At 40.8% G+C, this 19,827-nt stretch overlaps 1 protein-coding gene across 7 annotated transcripts in view; it reads right to left on the minus strand.

Annotated features, from left to right (window-relative positions):
- The window catches only part of DMD (dystrophin), a 3,762,639-nt gene that overhangs the window by 1,360,984 nt on the left and 2,381,828 nt on the right, over nucleotides 1-19,827 (minus strand). For all 7 annotated transcript variants that reach the window (XM_077296691.1, XM_077296689.1, XM_077296692.1 and 4 more), the window contains one exon: nucleotides 2,493-2,657. In XM_077296691.1, coding sequence (XP_077152806.1) covers nucleotides 2,493-2,657 — 165 coding nt within the window. The remainder of the gene's footprint in view (nucleotides 1-2,492; nucleotides 2,658-19,827) is intronic.

Raw genomic sequence — 19,827 nt, forward strand, 5'->3', positions numbered from 1 at the left:
GGAGTAATACCGCCATATAGTGCCGCCATTACCTAGCAGCAGGTTCCATCTCTGCACGGTGGACCCCGGGCTGCGAACGCACCTTATTACTATCTTTATATTTATTCGGTGCATTCCACCAGCCCTAACAGTAGCTTTGCAGTGTTTTACAATAAACCTCTTACTTTGTGTCTGCATAAGGGAAGCTTTAGTGCATTTCTCTCAGACACTGGGGAAGACTTTCTATATGAATGTGCCAAAACCCTGACATATATTATGCCAAAAATGGTGTATGTGCATTGTACCAATGTTATACATTCTAGAAAACTTTTGGACCTCATTATTTTTACAAAATGTGTAGTTAAATGGGGTCATGAAATGGTCTAGCTGTAAGAATAGCGTGCACCAGGTTTTGACATTAAATAATTGCGTAAATATGGTGAAGCATATGTCTGTATGGTATAATTTTACTCTTTTCCTCAGCATAACATATCTACCACATTGTTTCATAACCATAGCAGGAACTAAACCACAATAGGCAAAAAGGAAGTAAAGATACACCCATATAAACTGAAAACTGTTTGGCCAAGGGTGATCCAATTTTAGACTTAAGATGTGGTAGAAGGGGAAACCTGTTAGGTCATCTGTGTATGACTCATCAAACTGGTTAGAGAATTACACCAGAAAAACAATGGGATGCATTATATTTTTCGTTCTCGTATTCAAACAGTGATTTTATTGGTTAAAACAATTAAGTCATCTCAAGCAGTACATGTTAGATCATCCTAATTTCTGGTGATTGAAGTACATGTGTTATATCGGAAGATTCCAACCAATGCCTTTGAAATAAAGAGTTGATGGTAAGTACACCCTGCCTTATTAGCATTAATATTTACATTGCTTAAATTATACCTGGGATCTGATTTGTTACTATGTAGAGATTCACTCTCTCAGATAGGCATTACATAGCATTTACACAGACAATGTGGTTTAGTCCATACAGATGCAGTTTCATTGCATTCATAAAACTTCATGGGACTCAAAACCAAAACAGTCTGCATCTTCCACATGGTTATTTGCAGCTCCAACACACAAACTGATCAGCTTTTCTAGGTAACCCATGCAGTCTCTATTCAGCCAGAGGCTCTGGCATCTTTCTCTTTCAGCTATATATCTCATTTTGGCTGGTCACTCACCAGCTTCAGCACACCCAGCTCTGCTCAACATCTAACAGACTGACACACAAAAGTGAGCCTATTTCCTGGTTCTTAAGGCTGAGTCACACATAACGATATTGTTAACAATATTGTTGCAACGTCACGCTTTTGGTGACGTAAGCAACGATCCCGCTAACGATCTCGTTATGTGTGACAGCGACCAACGATCAGGCCCCTGCTGGGAGATCGTTGGTCGATGGGAATGATCAGGACCTTTTTTGGTTGCTGATCACCCGCTGTCATCGCTGGATCGGCGCGTGTGACACCGATCCAGCGATGTGTTCACTTGTAACCAGGGTAAATATCGGGTTACTAAGTGCAGGGCCGCGCTTAGTAACCTGATATTTACCCTGGTTACCATTGTAAAAGTAAAAAAAAAAAACAGTACATACTCACATTCTGATGTCTGTCACGTCCCCCGGCGTCCACAGGGTTGACTGTGTCAGCGCCGGCCGTAAAGCAGAGCACAGCGGTGACGTCACCGCTGTGCTCTGCTTTATGGCTGGCGCTGACACATTCAGTGCAGGGAAGCTCTCGGCAGCAGCGCGTACATTACCAGCGCTCCTGCCGAAAGCAGTTTTAACCCTGTGGACCCCGGGGGACGTGACAGACATCAGAATGTGAGTATGTAGTGTTTTTTTTTACTTTTACAATGGTAACCAGGGTAAATATCGGGTTACTAAGCGCAGCCCTGCACTTAGTAACCCGATGTTTACCCTGGTTACCCGGGTGCTGCAGGGGGACTTCGGCATTGTTGAAGACAGTTTCAACTATGCCGAAGTCGTTCCCCTGATCGTTGGTCGCTGGAGAGAGCTGTCTGTGTGACAGCTCCCCAGCGACCACACAACGACTTACCAACGATCACGGCCAGGTCGTATCGCTGGTCGTGATCGTTGGTAAGCCGTTTAGTGTAACGGAACCTTTACTCAAAGCTAGCTAGGTGCATCTAATTACGTCCTGCAGTGCTAGGATTTATCCCTAGCCTATCTGGCTTTGTCACACCTTGTTACAGTACCTGCAATGGAGATACTATTACCATTTTTACTGGAAAGCAAGATTTTATCATTTCTCTTTTAAAATGTGTTAAATAAAACATATGCACATTTAATCTATACTCTAAAAATAAAATCCATTGATTTTAAATACGGTAACTTAAAGTATCTGGTAGACCTATAGCTAATAAGTGTTCAGGGTAACACAAAGAGATAACCACAATGTGAAGACAGTTAATCAAGGATTTGACTCATTGACAATCTTTCTATCTAGTATACTGACATAAAAAGTGGGGCTTCTTACCTTGATGTTAAAGGCTCCTGGTCTTCCCACTTGATTGTAAAATGATAACTGATCTTTCACAGATGAAACCCACAATGTCAACTGATTTAGCTGGAGTTCATATAGAGATACATTTTTTAACTGGTCTTCAATTTCATTTTGCTTGTCTTGTAGATCTTTAGACACCTAAAACAAAACAAAAGAGTCACATTGTACATGTCAAGGTTCATTGGGGCACACCCTTACATATAACTTTTTAGACCTTTAATTTAAATACTAAAAATATAATAATAATACTAAAACTAAATAATAATGATAATCAACATCATTGTGACTTCTAACATCTAAATACTAAATATCATAAGTATAATAATTATTCCAGAAAATTCTTATTAGAACATTAACATCTGCAATATTCAGTGCAAAAAATGTTAGCATTTTGGGATAGGTCTTTTCAGGTAACATGTTTGGCAAATCTTTTCCAGGGCTATCTTACAATAATCTTTGTAGATACCATACAATTTTGTTTATAAGAATCAGCTTTGCAGGATGTGACATAGTATTTTAGGTAGGCAATGACTATGTAGCTTTGTTCAGAATTTCATTACCAAGATAAACATAAACTGTGGGTATGCAAATATTATGAATACATAGAAACACTGATTACATTCTTTCATTGTCCTCTTATTACCCTTGTAAGATTGCTTAAAATCATTTTCTTGGGAGAGTAATTATGTTCTTAAAAATCTAATGGTTATGTAAGTAAAGACTAGATTAACCCCTTCACCCCCGGACTATTTTCCATTTTTGTGTTTCTCTTTTTTGCTCCCCTGCTTCCTAGAGCTATAACTTTTTTATTTTTCTGTCAATGTGGCCATGTGAGGGCTTGTTTCTTGCGGAAAGAGTTGTACTTTTGAAAGACACCATTGGTTTTACCATGTTGAGTACTGGAAAACAGGAAATAAATTCCACATGCGTTAAAATTGCAAAAAGTGCAATTCCACAACTTTTTTTTTTTTTTTTTATGCATTAAGCTGACATTTTTATCAATACAATTTTTGTGTAGATACGATTTTTTGATTGCCCGTTATTGCATTTTAATGGAATGTTGCGGCAACCAAAAAACTATGATTCTGGCGTTTTGACTTTTTTCTCGCTACGCCGTTTATCGATTGAGTTTCTTTTTATATATTTCTTTTTATATATTGATAGATCGGGTGACTCTGAATGCGGCAATACCAAGTATGTGTGTTTTTTTATTGTTTTAGTTTGAAGGGGGTGATTTAAACTTTTAAATATTTTTTATTTTTTAATATTTTAAAAAACTTTTTTTTACTTTTCATTAGCTTCAGCAGTCTTCATGGGAGAGTAGAAGCTGTGATCATCCGACCGTTTGTGCTACATAGAGCTCGGAGGTGCTCATAGCAATCTGGCAATGGCAATCAAATGGGTCTGCTGCAGACCCCGGGTTGTCATGCCAACCCATCGGCGACTCGCAGTCATGCGACACGGATGCCGATAGGCGGGATTAGAGACGTGCTTCCAGTGCAATCACATTAAATGCCGCTGTCAAATATTGACAGTGGAATTTAACAGGATAACAGCCATTGGTGTATTGCGATTCAACCCGTGGAATCAAAATAAAACAAGGCAGGGTTTCAAAGGAGCTCTGTAGTGACAAGCACGGAGGTCTTCAATAGACCCCTAACTGTCATAGCAACCCATCAGCTGCCTGCAATCACGTCACAAGCATGCCAATGGGGGCACTGAATGACATGTTCCTGTGCCGGCGAGTGTTAAATTTACTATTACACACAGCCATCACCTGTTGAGTATTGGGCTAGCTAAACCTGTGAGCCCTATCCATACATCCTCTTCAGGCTTGTGTTGTACAAGTATGGCGGATGTTGTGAAGGGGTTAAAGTAAAGTAGGTGTCTCCACATTCGTCTCCACATTGTAGAATCCTGTTGGGGAGGACTACACACACTATTAGATACTATATCCATGCGTTCTGTATTTTTTACAGTATTATGAAGATAGAGTAACATTGTGATTAGTGTTGAGCATTCCGATACCGCAAGTATCGGGTATCGGCCGATACTTGCGGGTATCGGAATTCCGATACCGAGATCCGATACTTTTGTGGTATCGGGTATCGGTATCGAAACATTAATGTGTAAAATAAAGAATTAAAATAAAAAATATTGCTATACTCACCTCTCCGACGCAGCCTGGACCTCACCGAGGGAACCGGCAGCGTTCTTTGCTTAAAATGCGCGCGTTTACTTCCTTCCGTGACGTCACGGCTTGTGATTGGTCACGTGCCGCCCATGTGGCCGCGACGCGACCAATCACAGCAAGCCGTGATGTAATTTTCAGGTCCTCAATGCCTAATTCTAGGCATTCAGGATTTTAAAATTACGATCCGGCTTGTGATTGGTCGCGTCGCGGTCACATGGGCGACGCGACCAATCACAAGCCGTGACGTCACGGGAGGCAGGAAACGCGCGCATTTTAAAATTACGTCACGGCTTGTGATTGGTTGCGTGCCGCCCATGTGACCGCGACGCGACCAATCACAGCAAGCCGTGACATAATTTCAGGTCCTGAATGCAGAATTAGGCATACAGGACCTGAAATTACGTCACGGCTTGCTGTGATTGGTCGCGTCGCGGTCACATGGGCGGCACGCAACCAATCACAAGCCGTGACGTAATTTTAAAATGCGCGCGTTTCCTGCCTCCCGTGACGTCACGGCTTGTGATTGGTCGCGTCGCCCATGTGACCGCGACGCGACCAATCACAAGCCGGATCGTAATTTTAAAATCCTGAATGCCTAGAATTAGGCATTGAGGACCTGAAAATTACGTCACGGCTTGCTGTGATTGGTCGCGTCGCGGCCACATGGGCGGCACGTGACCAATCACAAGCCGTGACGTCACGGAAGGAAGTAAACGCGCGCATTTTAAGCAAAGAACGCTGCCGGTTCCCTCGGTGAGGTCCAGGCTGCGTCGGAGAGGTGAGTATAGCAATATTTTTTGTTTTAATTCTTTATTTTACACATTAATATGGATCCCAGGGCCTGAAGGAGAGTTTCCTCTCCTTCAGACCCTGGGAACCATCAGGGATACCTTCCGATACTTGAGTCCCATTGACTTGTATTGGTATCGGGTATCGGTATCGGATTAGATCCGATACTTTGCCGGTATCGGCCGATACTTTCCGATACCGATACTTTCAAGTATCGGACGGTATCGCTCAACACTAATTGTGATATGGAAGGAGGTTAGTAAAAAAAAAGTACATGCTTTAATTCATACGCTTTCTTTTGTGGGCCAAATTTAACTCTGTTTCATATTGCCTCTAAATCGTAATCTAGTATTTTTCATTTTATTAGAGACTTCACTTATACATATCAATTAATGAGAGCTTTTTATTTGTTAGATTTAGCTAGCCCAGATTGTCTGTAATTATTTTCAGTATACAATACTTTGTAACTTTTTAATAAGATTATTAAATAGATTTATTGATTTAATAGGATTTGAAAGAATCAATTTTCCAGTATTTATGGAAAAAGTACAATGGTCAAAAAGTATATTCTGTACATTATGCAAATGTCACCATTTTTCACAAGGTTCTTGTTTGGATGCAAGTAAGCGCTTTGCCTCTGACTGATCATTTCCTGAGTAATAGGAACAACATTTAGGCAAATAGAGTGTCTATCCTATGCAGATGGTTACACTAAACATTGCTGAGAGACTGATTACCTATAACTTGTGACTGCTGATTGCAGAGGAGGCAGCATTGTGGGCGAGAAAGTGGCTGCGTTCTGCTTTACAATCAAGCTAGAAGTCCACACTGTAAGGACCACCATACACATTCGACTAACATTGGCTGAACACATCAATATCAATGTGTTTGGACAACAGTTTAATTTGTATTAGACCCTCAGACTCTTCCCTGACACATGAGGAATCTGGCAGGAGGCCTTCTCAGAGAAAACATCTTGCACATGTGTGAAGCAGCTTCAAGTTGAATGATCGACCAAACCATCGTTCAACTGAAAGCTATTTGAATAAAGTGTATGGGGAGTTAAAGAGTTAAAAAACAGCTAACATAGAAAAAACTCAGAAAAAATACATACAATGAGATACGGCCTTCCCAAAACCCTGTCTGATGACAAATGCACACTTAGCAGGAAGGCCGTATCTCATTGTATGTATTTTTTCTGAGTTAAAGAGTTAGTAAGACTGGTAGTGAGTCCATTCCTCCTTTCCTGAAAAATCAGCATTTGAATTGATATGCAAATGATTATGGAGGATCTGAAGCCTCTCTCACTCCTACTCTCTCTCAAGCCCAGCGCCTACTTGATGGACATTCTTTGTGTGAAGTCACACAGCATAAAAGCTGCAAAGCAGGTGAACAAAGCACTGGGCAGGGAATAGAGCTGGAGTGACAGAGGTTTTAGATCTATCATAATCATTTACATATCAATTTAAATACTGATTTTTCAGGAATGGAAGAATGTACTGTATAGTCAAAGGCTTTGTTGAACTTGCCTTTGATAGAGCTACATATGTGTATACAAAGTTTGTAGTGTTACATTTTGCTGGTAGATTCCTTTTAAATTCAGTCCAACACTTGGTACTGAGCAAAACCTTGGCACTGATCCAGTAAATAGAGAGGGAAAATGGTGGCAATATTATTTGGCATTGGCAGATACAATTACATTATTTGAACACTATTTGATACACTATGGAATTGTTCTTAGAAGACCTATGTATTAAAATTGGATTCCCATCTTCATTTAGAAGCAGTCAAAATTGCACTTTTCAACAGTAAAACATTTAAAATCAAAAACATATTTGATGGTTAATTTACTCTTTAAACACCTATAGCGTACAATTTTTGCCATACGCCAGGAGAAGAGCCAGCTTCATACAGTCAGATGCCAGCTGTTACACAGCAGTGACCTGCGCTAGCTGTGTTATCCCCTTCATGTCGTAGCCATTTCCTGTTTTTTTCTCCCCTTCCAAAAGCCATAATTTTTTATATATTTCTTTCAATATAGCTGTGTAAGGGTTTGTTTTTGCGGGACGAGTTGAACTTTTTAATGGCACCATTTATTTCACTATATAGTGTACTGGAAAGAGAGAAAATAAATTCATGTGTGGTGAAATTGCAAAAAAGGGGCAATTCCACAACTGATTTTTGGGTTTTTATTTACCATGTACACTATATGGTAAAACTGACTGGGCAATATGATTCCCCAGGTCAGTATGAGTATGCAAATATCAAACTTGTATAGTTTATTTTCATTTATAAGTGGTGAAGAAAAATTCCACAATTTGTATGACAAAAGTTTTTGAGTTTGTCGCCATAATTTGAGACATTTTGCTTTTCCATTTTTTGTGATCTGGGGCTGTGTGAGCATTTATTTTTGTACCTGTCCTTGAGCTGACTTTTTAATTGAGAATATTTTTTGTGTAGCTACGATATTTTGATCACCTCTTATTGCATTTTATTGCAATGTTGCGGCTGCCAGAAAATTCTGGCATTTCAATTTTTTCTTGGTACGCTGTTTTCCAAACTAATTAATTTATTTAACCCCTTAACCCCCGGAGCTTATTTCAGCTTTGCGTTTTCATTTTTCACTCCCCTCTGTCCCAGAGCCTTAACTTTTTTATTTTTGCATCAATATGGCCATGTGAGGGCTTATTTTTTGCAGGACAAGTTGTACTTTTGAATGATACCATTGATTTTACCATGTCGTGTACTAGAAAACGGGAAAAAAATTCCAAGTGTGGTGAAATTGCAAAAAAAAGTGCAATCCCACACTGGTTTTTGGTTTGGCTTTTTTTACTAGGTTCACTAAATGCTAAAACTGACCAGCCACTATGATTCTCCAGGGCGTTATGAGTTCATAAACACCAAACATGTCCAGGTTATTTTTTATATATGTGGTGAAAAAAAATTCCAAACTTTGCTTAAAAAAAAAAAAGTTCAATTTTCCGCGACCCATAGAGTCTCCCTTGTTTTGTTTTGAATGTGGCCAAAGGGGGGTGATTTAAACTTTGACATATTTGTTTTTCTTTCATATTTTTTAAAACTTTTTTTTACTTTTGCTATGCTTCAATAGCCTCTATGGGAGGCTTGAAGCTGGCATAGCCTGATCGGCTCTACTACATAGGAGCTATGCTCAGATCGCCCCTGCCTAGCTAAATTACAGCATTGCTATGAGCGCCAACCACAGGGTGGTGCTCACAGCAAACTGGCATCAACAACCATAGAGGTCTTCACGAGTGCCGGAAGCACTTGTTAAATGTAGTTGTCAGCGTTTGACAGTGGCATTTAACTAGTTAATAGCGGGTGGTGGATCACGATTACACCTGCCGCCATTGCGGGCACATGTCAGCTGTACAAAACAGCTGACATGTCCCGGCTTTGATGCAGGCAAGCCCTTCGGAGCTCGCATCAAAGCAGGGGATCTGCCATCGGACGTACTATTCCTTCAAATGGAAGAAAGGGGTTAAAATTTCGATAGATTGGACATTTCTGAACTCAGCAATACCAAATGTGTGAACTTTTTTATTGCTTTATTTTAAATGGGGAAAAAGGTGAGTGATTTTAACTTTTGTGTTTTTTTTTTACTTTCTACTCTTTATAATAGTCCCATTGGTAGACTTGAAGCTGCAATCATCCAATTGCATGTGCTACACATAGTAGGGCTTCAGCACTGCTATGGATTACAGAAATGATGATCTCCTATAAACACCGACCATGAGCCAGTGTTCACAAGAGTATCATAATGACAGGCACTGGGTTTGTTTGCAAACCCCAGGCTTACATGAGAACCCGTTTTCGGGTGTGTGTTTGTGTTCCATATTAAATGGATTTGGTTTCCATTGGTGCTGAAGAGGTTAACACATTTTTTTATGTTGGTCATAAACTTGTAGCTTCATTTTCAGCTGCTTCTGATCTGGCCATTACCTCTCCCTATAACACCTTGCCAGACCTTCTCTGTCTTGCCAGTTAAAGCTATGCTTCCTAGCTCTTTGGAGATTCTGTACTGAAAAAGAAATCATTGTTGCTACTGGAGATTGTTGCTGTTTTTGAGTGCATGCTTTCTTCATTGTCCTATTCCCATTTGGTTGGTACATTCCTAGCCTTCCCTGTAAACCTCTTTATCTTTAAGTGTTTGCATGTTTGTTGCCTTCTGTTATCCTTGTTTTGTCTTTGTGCCTTGTTTACCTTATGTTTCTGTCCCAGGCCTAATGAGGTGAGGGCAGAAACAGAGCGGAGTTTAACAGGAGCATAGTAAGGTCGTAGACTCAGGCCTCTCTACGTTCAAGAGAACCCACAGACAGTGATATGTAGCGTCCCAGTTGCAGGGACAGTTTGAGGTCCATCTTCCCTACCGAAGACCTTTCCAGCATGACACCCAGATATGATTTGGTGCTCCGTATAGCCTTGTTTTACTGCATAAAGTTAAACATTTTATTTAAAATAAATGCCTCAAAAATGACACAACATTGTCATTGTGTTTTATTTTTCCTTAAACCAAAATAATAATCTCTATATACTGTATATGCAAATATGTTGATCATTGGGATTTTTATGCTGGGTTTCCAGTTTACACCCTTACAAAGCAAAGCATTAGAATTTATCCAAAAGAAAGAAAACCCATTTAATAATTCTCACATAACAGAATGCTAAATCTAGCCATTGCCCCTCAATGCGTGAACAAGCTAACACATCAGCTACAATTGCCTTCCTTTTCTAGCAATTCTAATTTCGGAAAACATCAGTGTTGTATTATTGTGTCATAGACATGAGGTGCTATTGATGAGTGCCATCGTACTAATCCTCAACCATAAGTTATTTACAGAAGAGAGTGAATCTAAATCTGTCTGACAGAAAAGCAATGATGGTTACCATGGCAACTGCAAAATGACAAAAGAAGCAGAATGGAAGTCAGGGAAACAAATAAAACCTACTTTGTTTTGCTTCCTCAATTATAACTTTGTCTAAGTACAGTTTTCTGAAAGCTTATAATAAGAATACATTAAAGTCAGTGAAGAGTGTTCATCCCAGAGTCATAGTTTTCTTGCAAATTTCACGGTAAAAATTGCAAAAGCTATAATTTATAGCTGACACTAACAGTTAAAACCACCCCTGATCTACACCTTTAGTTAAATGTTAGCTAAATTATAGACAGTGTCATTTATTCATATGGAATAAAGAAAGGCAACATAAATACTTTGCAATCTGAGGGTTCAACTGAAAAATCGAAAAAAATGCAGCTCAGTTGTCTTAAAGGTTATGTCTGTAGGTATTAAATAGATATATTACCAGATGCTTGAACGTCCCTTTTTATGCAAACCAACGTACACACAGTTTTGCCAAACTCTTGGAGCATCGAATATCACTATTTTATCAATAAAATGTTATTGTAAAGTCTTAACCTTCAATACAATCTGAAACTCAAAATGTTATCAAAAATTAGGATAATGATAGTCAAACCTTTTGTGTGTCTGACACCACAGGTAAAAAAAATCCATCGTTAACATGAGGAGGTCAAAATGTTTGTGACCTGCAGACCCAAAAATAGGTAACCTCCTCTAAAGGCAGACCACACTGCCACTATGAAACCAGTGAGGAGAGTGGGCCAAAAGGCTGTGTCCCTTCCTTGCGGAGGAGAAATATAAACCAGCTCACCCGTGATGCATAAGCTGAGTTTCGGGAGCACAGACCCACTGTGTCCAGGTGTGTAGACTCCAAAAGAAGAAAATCATACTCTAATGTGGGCACTGTGGGGGCATCATAATGTGTGTATAGGGTTCTGTGGGGGCAGCATACTGTATGTGGCAGTGCAATGTGAAAATCATACTGTGCGTGTAGGGAGCACTGTAGCATCAAGTTGTGTTGGGGAAATTTAATATGAGGATATGAAGACATCATATTGTGTAGATGGGAATCATGAGGGGGCATTATACTGCATTGAAAAGTATTATACTCTGTGGACACCATGAAAGCAGTATTGTGATGGTTGGGGACAATCTAAGGGACATACTTTAACCCCTTACTGATCTCGGACGGGATAGTACGTCCGAGGTCAGCTCCCCTGCTTTGATGCAGGGCTCCGCGGTGAGCCCGCATCAAAGCCGGGACATGTCAGCTGTTTTGAACAGCTGACATGTGCCCGCAATAGCGGCAGGTGAAATCGCGATTCACCCACCGCTATTAACTAGTTAAATGCCGCTGTCAAACGCAGACAGCGGCATTTAACTACCGCATCCGGCCGGGCGGCCGGATATGAGCGCATCGCCGACCCCCGTCACATGATCGGAGGTCGGCGATGCTTCTCCAATGTAACCATAGAGGTCCTTGAGACCTCTATGGTTACTGATCGCCGGTAGCTGTGAGCGTCACCCTGTGGTCGGCGCTCACAGCACACCTGATTTTCTACTACATAGCAGCGAACAGCAGATTGCTGCTATGTAGCAGAGGCGATCGGGTTGTGCCTGCTTCTAGCCTCCCATGGAGGCTATTGAAGCATGGAAAAAGTTTTAAAAAAAGTTAAAAAAAATATGAAAAAAATAAAAAATATATAAAAGTTTAAATCACCCCCCTTTCGCCCCAATCAAAATAAATCAATAAAAAAAAAATCAAACCTACACATATTTGGTATCACCACGTTCAGAATCACCCGTTCTATCAATAAAAAAAGCATTAACCTGATCGCTAAACGGCGTAATGAGAAAAAAATCGAAACGCCAGAATTACTTTTTTATGTCGCCGCGACATTGCATTAAAATGCAATAATGGGCGATCAAAAGAAAATATCTGCACCGAATTGGAATCATTTAAAACGCCAGCTCAGCACGCAAAAAAGGAGCCCTCAACCGACCCCAGATCATGAAAAATGGAGACGCTACGAGTATCGGAAAATGGCGCAATTTTTTATTTATTTTTTTTTTAGCAAAGTTTGGAATTTTTTCTTCACCACTTAGGTAAAAAATAACCTAGTCATGTTAGGTGTCTATGAATTCGTAGTTACCTGGAGAATCATAATGGCAAGTCCGTTTTAGCATTTAGAGAACCTAGCAAAAAAGCCAAGCAAAAAACAAGCGTGGGATTGCACTTTTTTTGCAATTTCACCGCACTTGGAATTTTTTTCCTGTTTTCTAGTACATGACATGGTAAAACCAATGATGTCTTTCAAAAGTACAAGTCGTCCCGCAAAAAATAAGCCCTCACATGGCCAAATTGACGGAAAAATAAAAAAAGTTATGGCTCTGGGAAGGAGGGGAGTGAAAAACGAACACGGAAAAACGAAAAATCCCAAGGTCATGAAGGGGTTAAGGTAACTAGGGGCAATGATTTTTTAGGGGTGATCAATTCAGACTTGCTATGGTGCCCAATGATGTCTCTGTACACTCCTGTGTATGACTTTCTTTCTAAATTATACATGATTAACACTTTGCTCCGCATATTCCCAGAGCCATAATTTGTTTATTTTCCCATCAATATGGCCATGTAAGGGCTTGATTTTTGCAGAGGAAGTTGTACTTTTAGACAACACCATTGGTTTTACCATAAAGTGTACGGTGCTTTAAAATGGGGAAAAATTCCAAGTGCGGAAAAAATGCAAAAAACAGTGTAAGTCCACACTTCCAATTTTTTTGGGGGAGGGATGTGGGGTTTCACCATGTTCACTAAATGATAAAACTGGTTTGCCATTATGATTTTCTAGGTCATTATTAGTTTTTAGATAGCAAACATGTATAGGTTATTTTTTATTTAAGTGCTGAAAAAAAATCCAAAGTTTGTAAAAAAAAAAAGGCACCATTTTCCGACACCCCTAGCGTCTCCATTTTTCGGGATCTATGGCTGGGTGAGGGCTAATTTTTTGCATGTCAAGCTGACATTTTATTGATTCTACTTTGGTGTAGATGCAATGTTTTGTTCGCGTGTTATTAAATTTTGTTCCAATGCTGCGGCGATCAAAATGATGTAATTCTGGCAATTTGATTTTGTTCACATTACACTGTTTACCAACCGGATTATGTTAGTTATTATTTTGATAGATTGTACGTTTCTGAAATCAGCCATACCAAATATGTGTATTTTTTAATGGTTTTATTTTTAATTGGGCAAATGGGGGATGATTTAAATGATTTAAATGATTTAAATGGGGGATGATTTAATATATTTTTTTCAAATTTTTGTAATTTTTTTTATTTTTTTTCGACTTTTTACTTGCTTCAATAGTCTCCTTAGGAGACTTGAAGCTGCAATCATCTCCTTGCTTGTGCTATACATAGCTTCTGCCCTGCTACATGTAGCAAAAATCATCTTCTCTTAACGCCGGGGTGATATTCATGGCAGATCAGCAATGACAAGCATGGGGGTCTTCTGCAGAGTCCCGGTTGTCTTGCCAACTCATCGGCGCCTCGTGATCATGTGACAGAAGCAGCAATGGGCTGTGTTTGTGATGCACCTTAGGCACCATCATGTTAAATGCTGCTGCCAGAGATAACAGGAGCATTTAACATGTTAATATCGTTTAAATAGAGGTGATGTCTGAAATAGAGTGCAAAAAAAGCACAGAAAACATGTAGAAAACTAAAACTTCTGGAATCGGATGTTTGTTCACAAGCAGTCAGCGCGGATTTGGACCACAAACTTTCCGTGTTTTATTTGATGAAATCACCCACGGATCCACAGCAGCCATTCAATCCTGGATCAGGTACAGCATATATCAATACAATTTCTGACATTTATGAACCAGACAAGACCCTATCCTTGTGCTATTTTTTCTCCTCACCCTTTTTTGCATTTCCTATATAGTTACTGTGCCACCTTGTCTTATCATCTATTTTCTTGCTTTTTTCTATTCATAGTGCATTTCTTCAATTTCAAACTATTACTCATCACTAGTGTTGAGCATTCCGATGCTGCAAGTATCGGGTATCGGCCGATACTTGCTGTATCGGAATTCCGATACCGGGATTCCGATACTCTTGTGGTATCGGGTATCGGGTATCGCAACAACATTAATGTTAAAATGTGTAAAAGAGAGAATTAAAATAAAAAATATCGCTATACTCACCTGTCCGACGCAGCCGGGACTTCAGCGAGGGAACCGGCAGCGTTGTTTGTTTAAAATTCGCGCTATTACTTGGTTACGTGAATTCCCGGCTTGTGATTGGTCAGGTCGGCCATGTTGCCGGGACGCGGACCAATCACAGCAAGCCGTGACGAAATTACGTCACGGCTTGCTGTGATTGGTCCGCGTCCCGGCAATATGGCCGCCCTGACCAATCACAAGCCGTGACGTCACGGGAGGCTGGACACGCGCCCATTTTAAAATGAGCGCGTCCAGCCTCCCGGCTTGTGATTGGTTGACCGCGGCGCAACGAATCACAAGCCGTGACGTCACGGGAGGCTGGACACGCGCCAATTTTAAAATGAGCGCGTCCAGCCTCCCGGCTTGTGATTGGTTGACCGCGGCGCAACCAATCACAAGCCGTGACGTCACGGGAGGCTGGACACGCGCCCATTTTAAAATGAGCGCGTGTCCAGCCTCCCGTGACGTCACGGCTTGTGATTGGTCAGGGCGGCCATATTGCCGGGACGCAGACCAATCACAGCAAGCCGTGACGTAATTTCGTCACGGCTTGCTGTGATTGGTCCGCGTCCCGGCAACATGGCCGACCTGACCAATCACAAGCCGGGAATTCACGTAACCAAGTAATAGCGCGAATTTTAAACAAACAACGCTGCCGGTTCCCTCGCTGAAGTCCCGGCTGCGTCGGACAGGTGAGTATAGCGATATTTTTTATTTTAATTCTTTCTTTTACACATTTATATGGTTCCCAGGGCCTGAAGGAGAGTTTCCTCTCCTTCAGACCCTGGGAACCATCAGGAATACCGTCCGATACTTGAGTCCCATTGACTTGTATTGGTATCGGGTATCGGTATCGGATTGGATCCGATACTTTGCCGGTATCGGCCGATACTTTCCGATACCGATACTTTCAAGTATCGGACGGTATCGCTCAACACTACTCATCACTAGTGTTTAGCGATACCGTCCGATACTTGAAAGTATCGGTATCGGAAAGTATCGGCCGATACCGGCAAAGTATCGGATCCAATCCGATACCGATACCCGATACCAATACAAGTCAATGGGACTCAAGTATCGGACGGTATTCCTGATGGTTCCCAGGGTCTGAAGGAGAGGAAACTCTCCTTCAGGCCCTGGGATCCATATAAATGTGTAAAAGAAAGAATTAAAATAAAAAATATCGCTATACTCACCTGTCCGACGCAGCCTGGACCTCAGCGAGGGAACCGGCAGCGTTGTTTGTTTAAAATTCGTGCTTTTACTTGGTTACGTGAAGTCCCGGCTTGTGATTGGTCAGGGCGGCCATGTTGCCGGGACGCGGACCAATCACAGCAAGCCGTGACGAAATTACGTCACGGCTTGCTGTGATTGGTCCGCGTCCCGGCAACATGGCCGCCATTAACCAATCACAAGCCGGGACGTCACGGGAGGCTGGACACGCGCCCATTTTAAAAAGCGCGCGTGTCCAGCCTCCAGTGACGTCCCGGCTTATGATTGGTCACGGCGCCATGTTGCCGGGACGCGGACCAATCACAGCAAGCCGTGACGAAATTACGTCACGGCTTGCTGTGATTGGTCCGCGTCCCGGCAACATGGCCGCCATTAACCAATCACAAGCCGTGATGTCACGGGAGGCTGGACACGCGCGCTTTTTAAAATGGGCGCGTGTCCAGCCTCCCGTGACGTCCCGGCTTGTGATTGGTTGCGCCGCGGTCAACCAATCACAAGCCGGGAGGCTGGACACGCGCGCATTTTAAAATTTTAAAATGGGCGCGTGTCCAGCCTCCCGGCTTGTGATTGGTTGACCGCGGCGCAACCAATCACAAGCCGGGACGTCACGGGAGGCTGGACACGCGCCCATTTTAAAATGCGCGCGTGTCCAGCCTCCCGTGACGTCACGGCTTGTGATTGGTTGCGTCTCCCATGTGACTGCGACGCAACCAATCACAACGCCGGAACGTAATTTTAAAATCCTGAAGGACCTGAAATTACGTCACGGCTTGCTGTGATTGGTTGCGTCCCGGTCACATGGGCGGCACGCAACCAATCACAAGCCGGGACTCACGTAAAGGAAAGAAAAGCGCGAATTTTAAACAAAGAACGCTGCCGCTTCCCTCGGTAAGGTGCAGGCTGCGTCGGAGAGGTGAGTATAGCAATATTTTTTATTTTAATTCTCTCTTTTACACATTTTTACATTAATGTTGTTTCGATACCGATACCCGATATCACAAAAATATCGGATCTCGGTATCGGAATTCCGATACAGCAAGTATCGGCCGATACCCGATACTTGCAGTATCGGAATGCTCAACACTACTCATCACTTAGAATCCTTATCGTGGATTTCATTCCTTTTAATCTTTTTTTTTGCTTTTATTCATGTTTAATGAATAAAGAAACATATTTTAATATACATTTGAATGCATTTTGGTCTTTTTTTATTAGTATTTTTTTGCAATATTGGGCCCTCTATGGATATCGCTATACACCGGAGTTTTATAAAGTGTTCATTAGTAGCATTGTACCATTTTAATTTAGATATATGGTATATTCTGAAACCATTTATCGGTTGTTTCTTGTTTCACCTGTCAAAGACAGTAAACTCTTTTTGCTTGTGAATAAAATTAATATTACATTAATATTACATTTTCTGAAATGTTAAACTTTTTTTAAAGAGGTCCATTTACTAGGTTAAAATTGTTCCCTTCAGTATACCGTTTTTTATATTTTAAAGTCAGCTATGAACCTTTTTACTTAGTGCTTCTTCTGGTTTTTACCATGGTGGAATTGCTCACAGGGTAAAAACTAAATACATACCCTCAAAGAATCCTGAGAGCAATTCCTCCTTGGTAAAAAGATAAAAATGAGCACTAAACATAAATCCAATATTTGTAGAACCGTATAGCACATTTATAAAAAAACACAAAAACAAAAGCAGAATACTCAGGAGAGCAGCAGGAGTAAAATAAAAGCAAAAACTGGACAATGTTGACCCGATGACAGGTATTATCTAGTGTACTGCTTTCACTGGAGACAGGAGGAGATGGAAATGTAGATGCAGAACATTACAGAGGTCCAAGATGTCATTAAGTGTTAAATCAACAGCTTTAGTGTTAGTTTTTTTAGGGGGCTGTATTTTATTTGGCTCAGATTCTTATTTTCTCAGAATAAAAGGAAATAATGTTGTTCATCAGTACATTTGTGAGCTTGCTATTTATTGTCATAATAGTTTTGTAATGAACTTGTGCAGGAATGAACAGCTCTTCATTTAATATATGCTATGCATAATGTATGACAGAATTTAATTGTTAATGTTGCAATTAATGGTGTGCATCCAAAGAAACAAATAGTTTGCCCTTAGCCACAGGCAAATAAAATGCAGAATTTTACTTATCTAGCTTATGAACATAAGGAAATTTGGAAAGAAATAAAAGTGTGGATGTGCAAAGTTCATGTAAAAGCAGTATAAGATTTCTAAAGGCCAAAAATTAATACTGCTACTAGTTATTGTTTTCTATCACCTCCAAGTACAGTTACATTTTACCTACTTTACACTAGATTTTAGAAGTGTACTTAACCGTGCAACTTTTATGCTGGGAATAGGAAGATAATATTAGAAAAATAAACCATTTTAGAAAGTTCAGAAAGGAGGGCTCAGGCAATACTATGGCAGTAATACAAGACTCCGTGTATTCATGCCAAACAGAAAGGTTTTGTAATAAAGTATGGACTATGCATAACAATGCTGTGAGCAAACTATTTATTTTTTATATATATTGCATTGGCTTATTTTATTAGTTTATACTTACTTTAGACATTAACGCATTCTGATGTATGACAGCTACATCATATGTCAGGTTCATGAATTTGGTGTGGGCTCACAAGCTGGGCCTGCATCTTTCTAAGCAGATTATGGCTGAATTATTTAGCCATCATCTGCCTCTAGCAGTCGCAGGTGAAGCATGTTAAATGCTGCTGTCAATCACTGACATCATTTAACATGCACGGGTGGAGGGGCACATCATTCCACGAGCCCATTGGGGTGCCTGAGACATGATCGTGGAGTGGTTATGGGTTGTGATGACAGAGAGGAGTCTGTTGAAGACTTTCCTGGTTGTCATGACAATTCACCTGTGAAACTAGAGTTTAGCTGGCACTCATAGGAGACTGTGATGTTAGCTATACATAGCAGTGTTGATGCACATCTATGTATAGTACAAGCCATCAGACAATCACAGGTTCAAGTCCCTTAAGGGGATTAACAAATAGAATAAAAAGTAAAAAAGCATTTACAAGCTGTGAAAATTACACTTTGCCCACAATATTTGAATGGGGCACTACAGTTGGTAGCTTTATGGGTGTATGGATGACCCTGCTTGTAATTTTTTGGCAGGCTTTGTACTTAGTGCATAGCCTTTATGAGTTTAGGAATACCACTGCATGATAATTTGAACTTAATATGTAAGAGGCCCTCCTTTATGTCTTATACAGGGTGTATCTGAGTAAATACACTCCCTGACTGAAGTTATGTCGCTTATCCATGTTATGTAAATAAAAGCTTATAACCTGACATTAAATTCATCCATTGGTTGTATAAATTATTCTTTTAAAAGCTGAAACCCTCCAAAATGTGGTTTAGGTTAAGAAAATAAATTGGAATCAATGCAGAAATATTGATCAGTTAATGGACACAGAATGGTCAGATTTTGGCAAGACAAAAGTTTTGTCACCTGGTCACATAATGCACCCAATCCTAGTTTACATGCTCACCTGTGCTCAGTAAATGATCGGTTAATTAGTGTGTGTATAAAAAGAAACCCAGCACCCCAGACCTTCACTTGAACTGCAACTTGAGCTCTGACCGCATGCCAAAAATCTACCCTGCGACCAAAGCCTGGATTATCAAGAGGCTGAAGACCAGATCCTCTGCAGAGGTGGATGGCACCTTTAATGTGTCTCAGCGTCAAGTACAAAGAATTAAAAAAAGATTTGAAGAGACTGGTGATGTGTTTGACAAACTCAGGTCCAGCTGACCCCGCAAGACAAGTGCTCAAGAGGAACATTTGATGGTTAGAAAATCCAAAGCAAGCCCCTCTTCCACAGCAGCAGAGCTCCAACAGGCCTGGTCACCTCAAGTCCCTGTGTTAACTCGAACAGTTTGTAAGATTCTGTCTCGAAATGTCCTCTATGGTCGAATCAGTGCCCCGAAGCCAGCACTA

Source organism: Ranitomeya variabilis, chromosome 3 (genome assembly GCF_051348905.1).
Source record: "Ranitomeya variabilis isolate aRanVar5 chromosome 3, aRanVar5.hap1, whole genome shotgun sequence".
Taxonomy (NCBI): Eukaryota; Metazoa; Chordata; class Amphibia; order Anura; family Dendrobatidae; genus Ranitomeya; species Ranitomeya variabilis.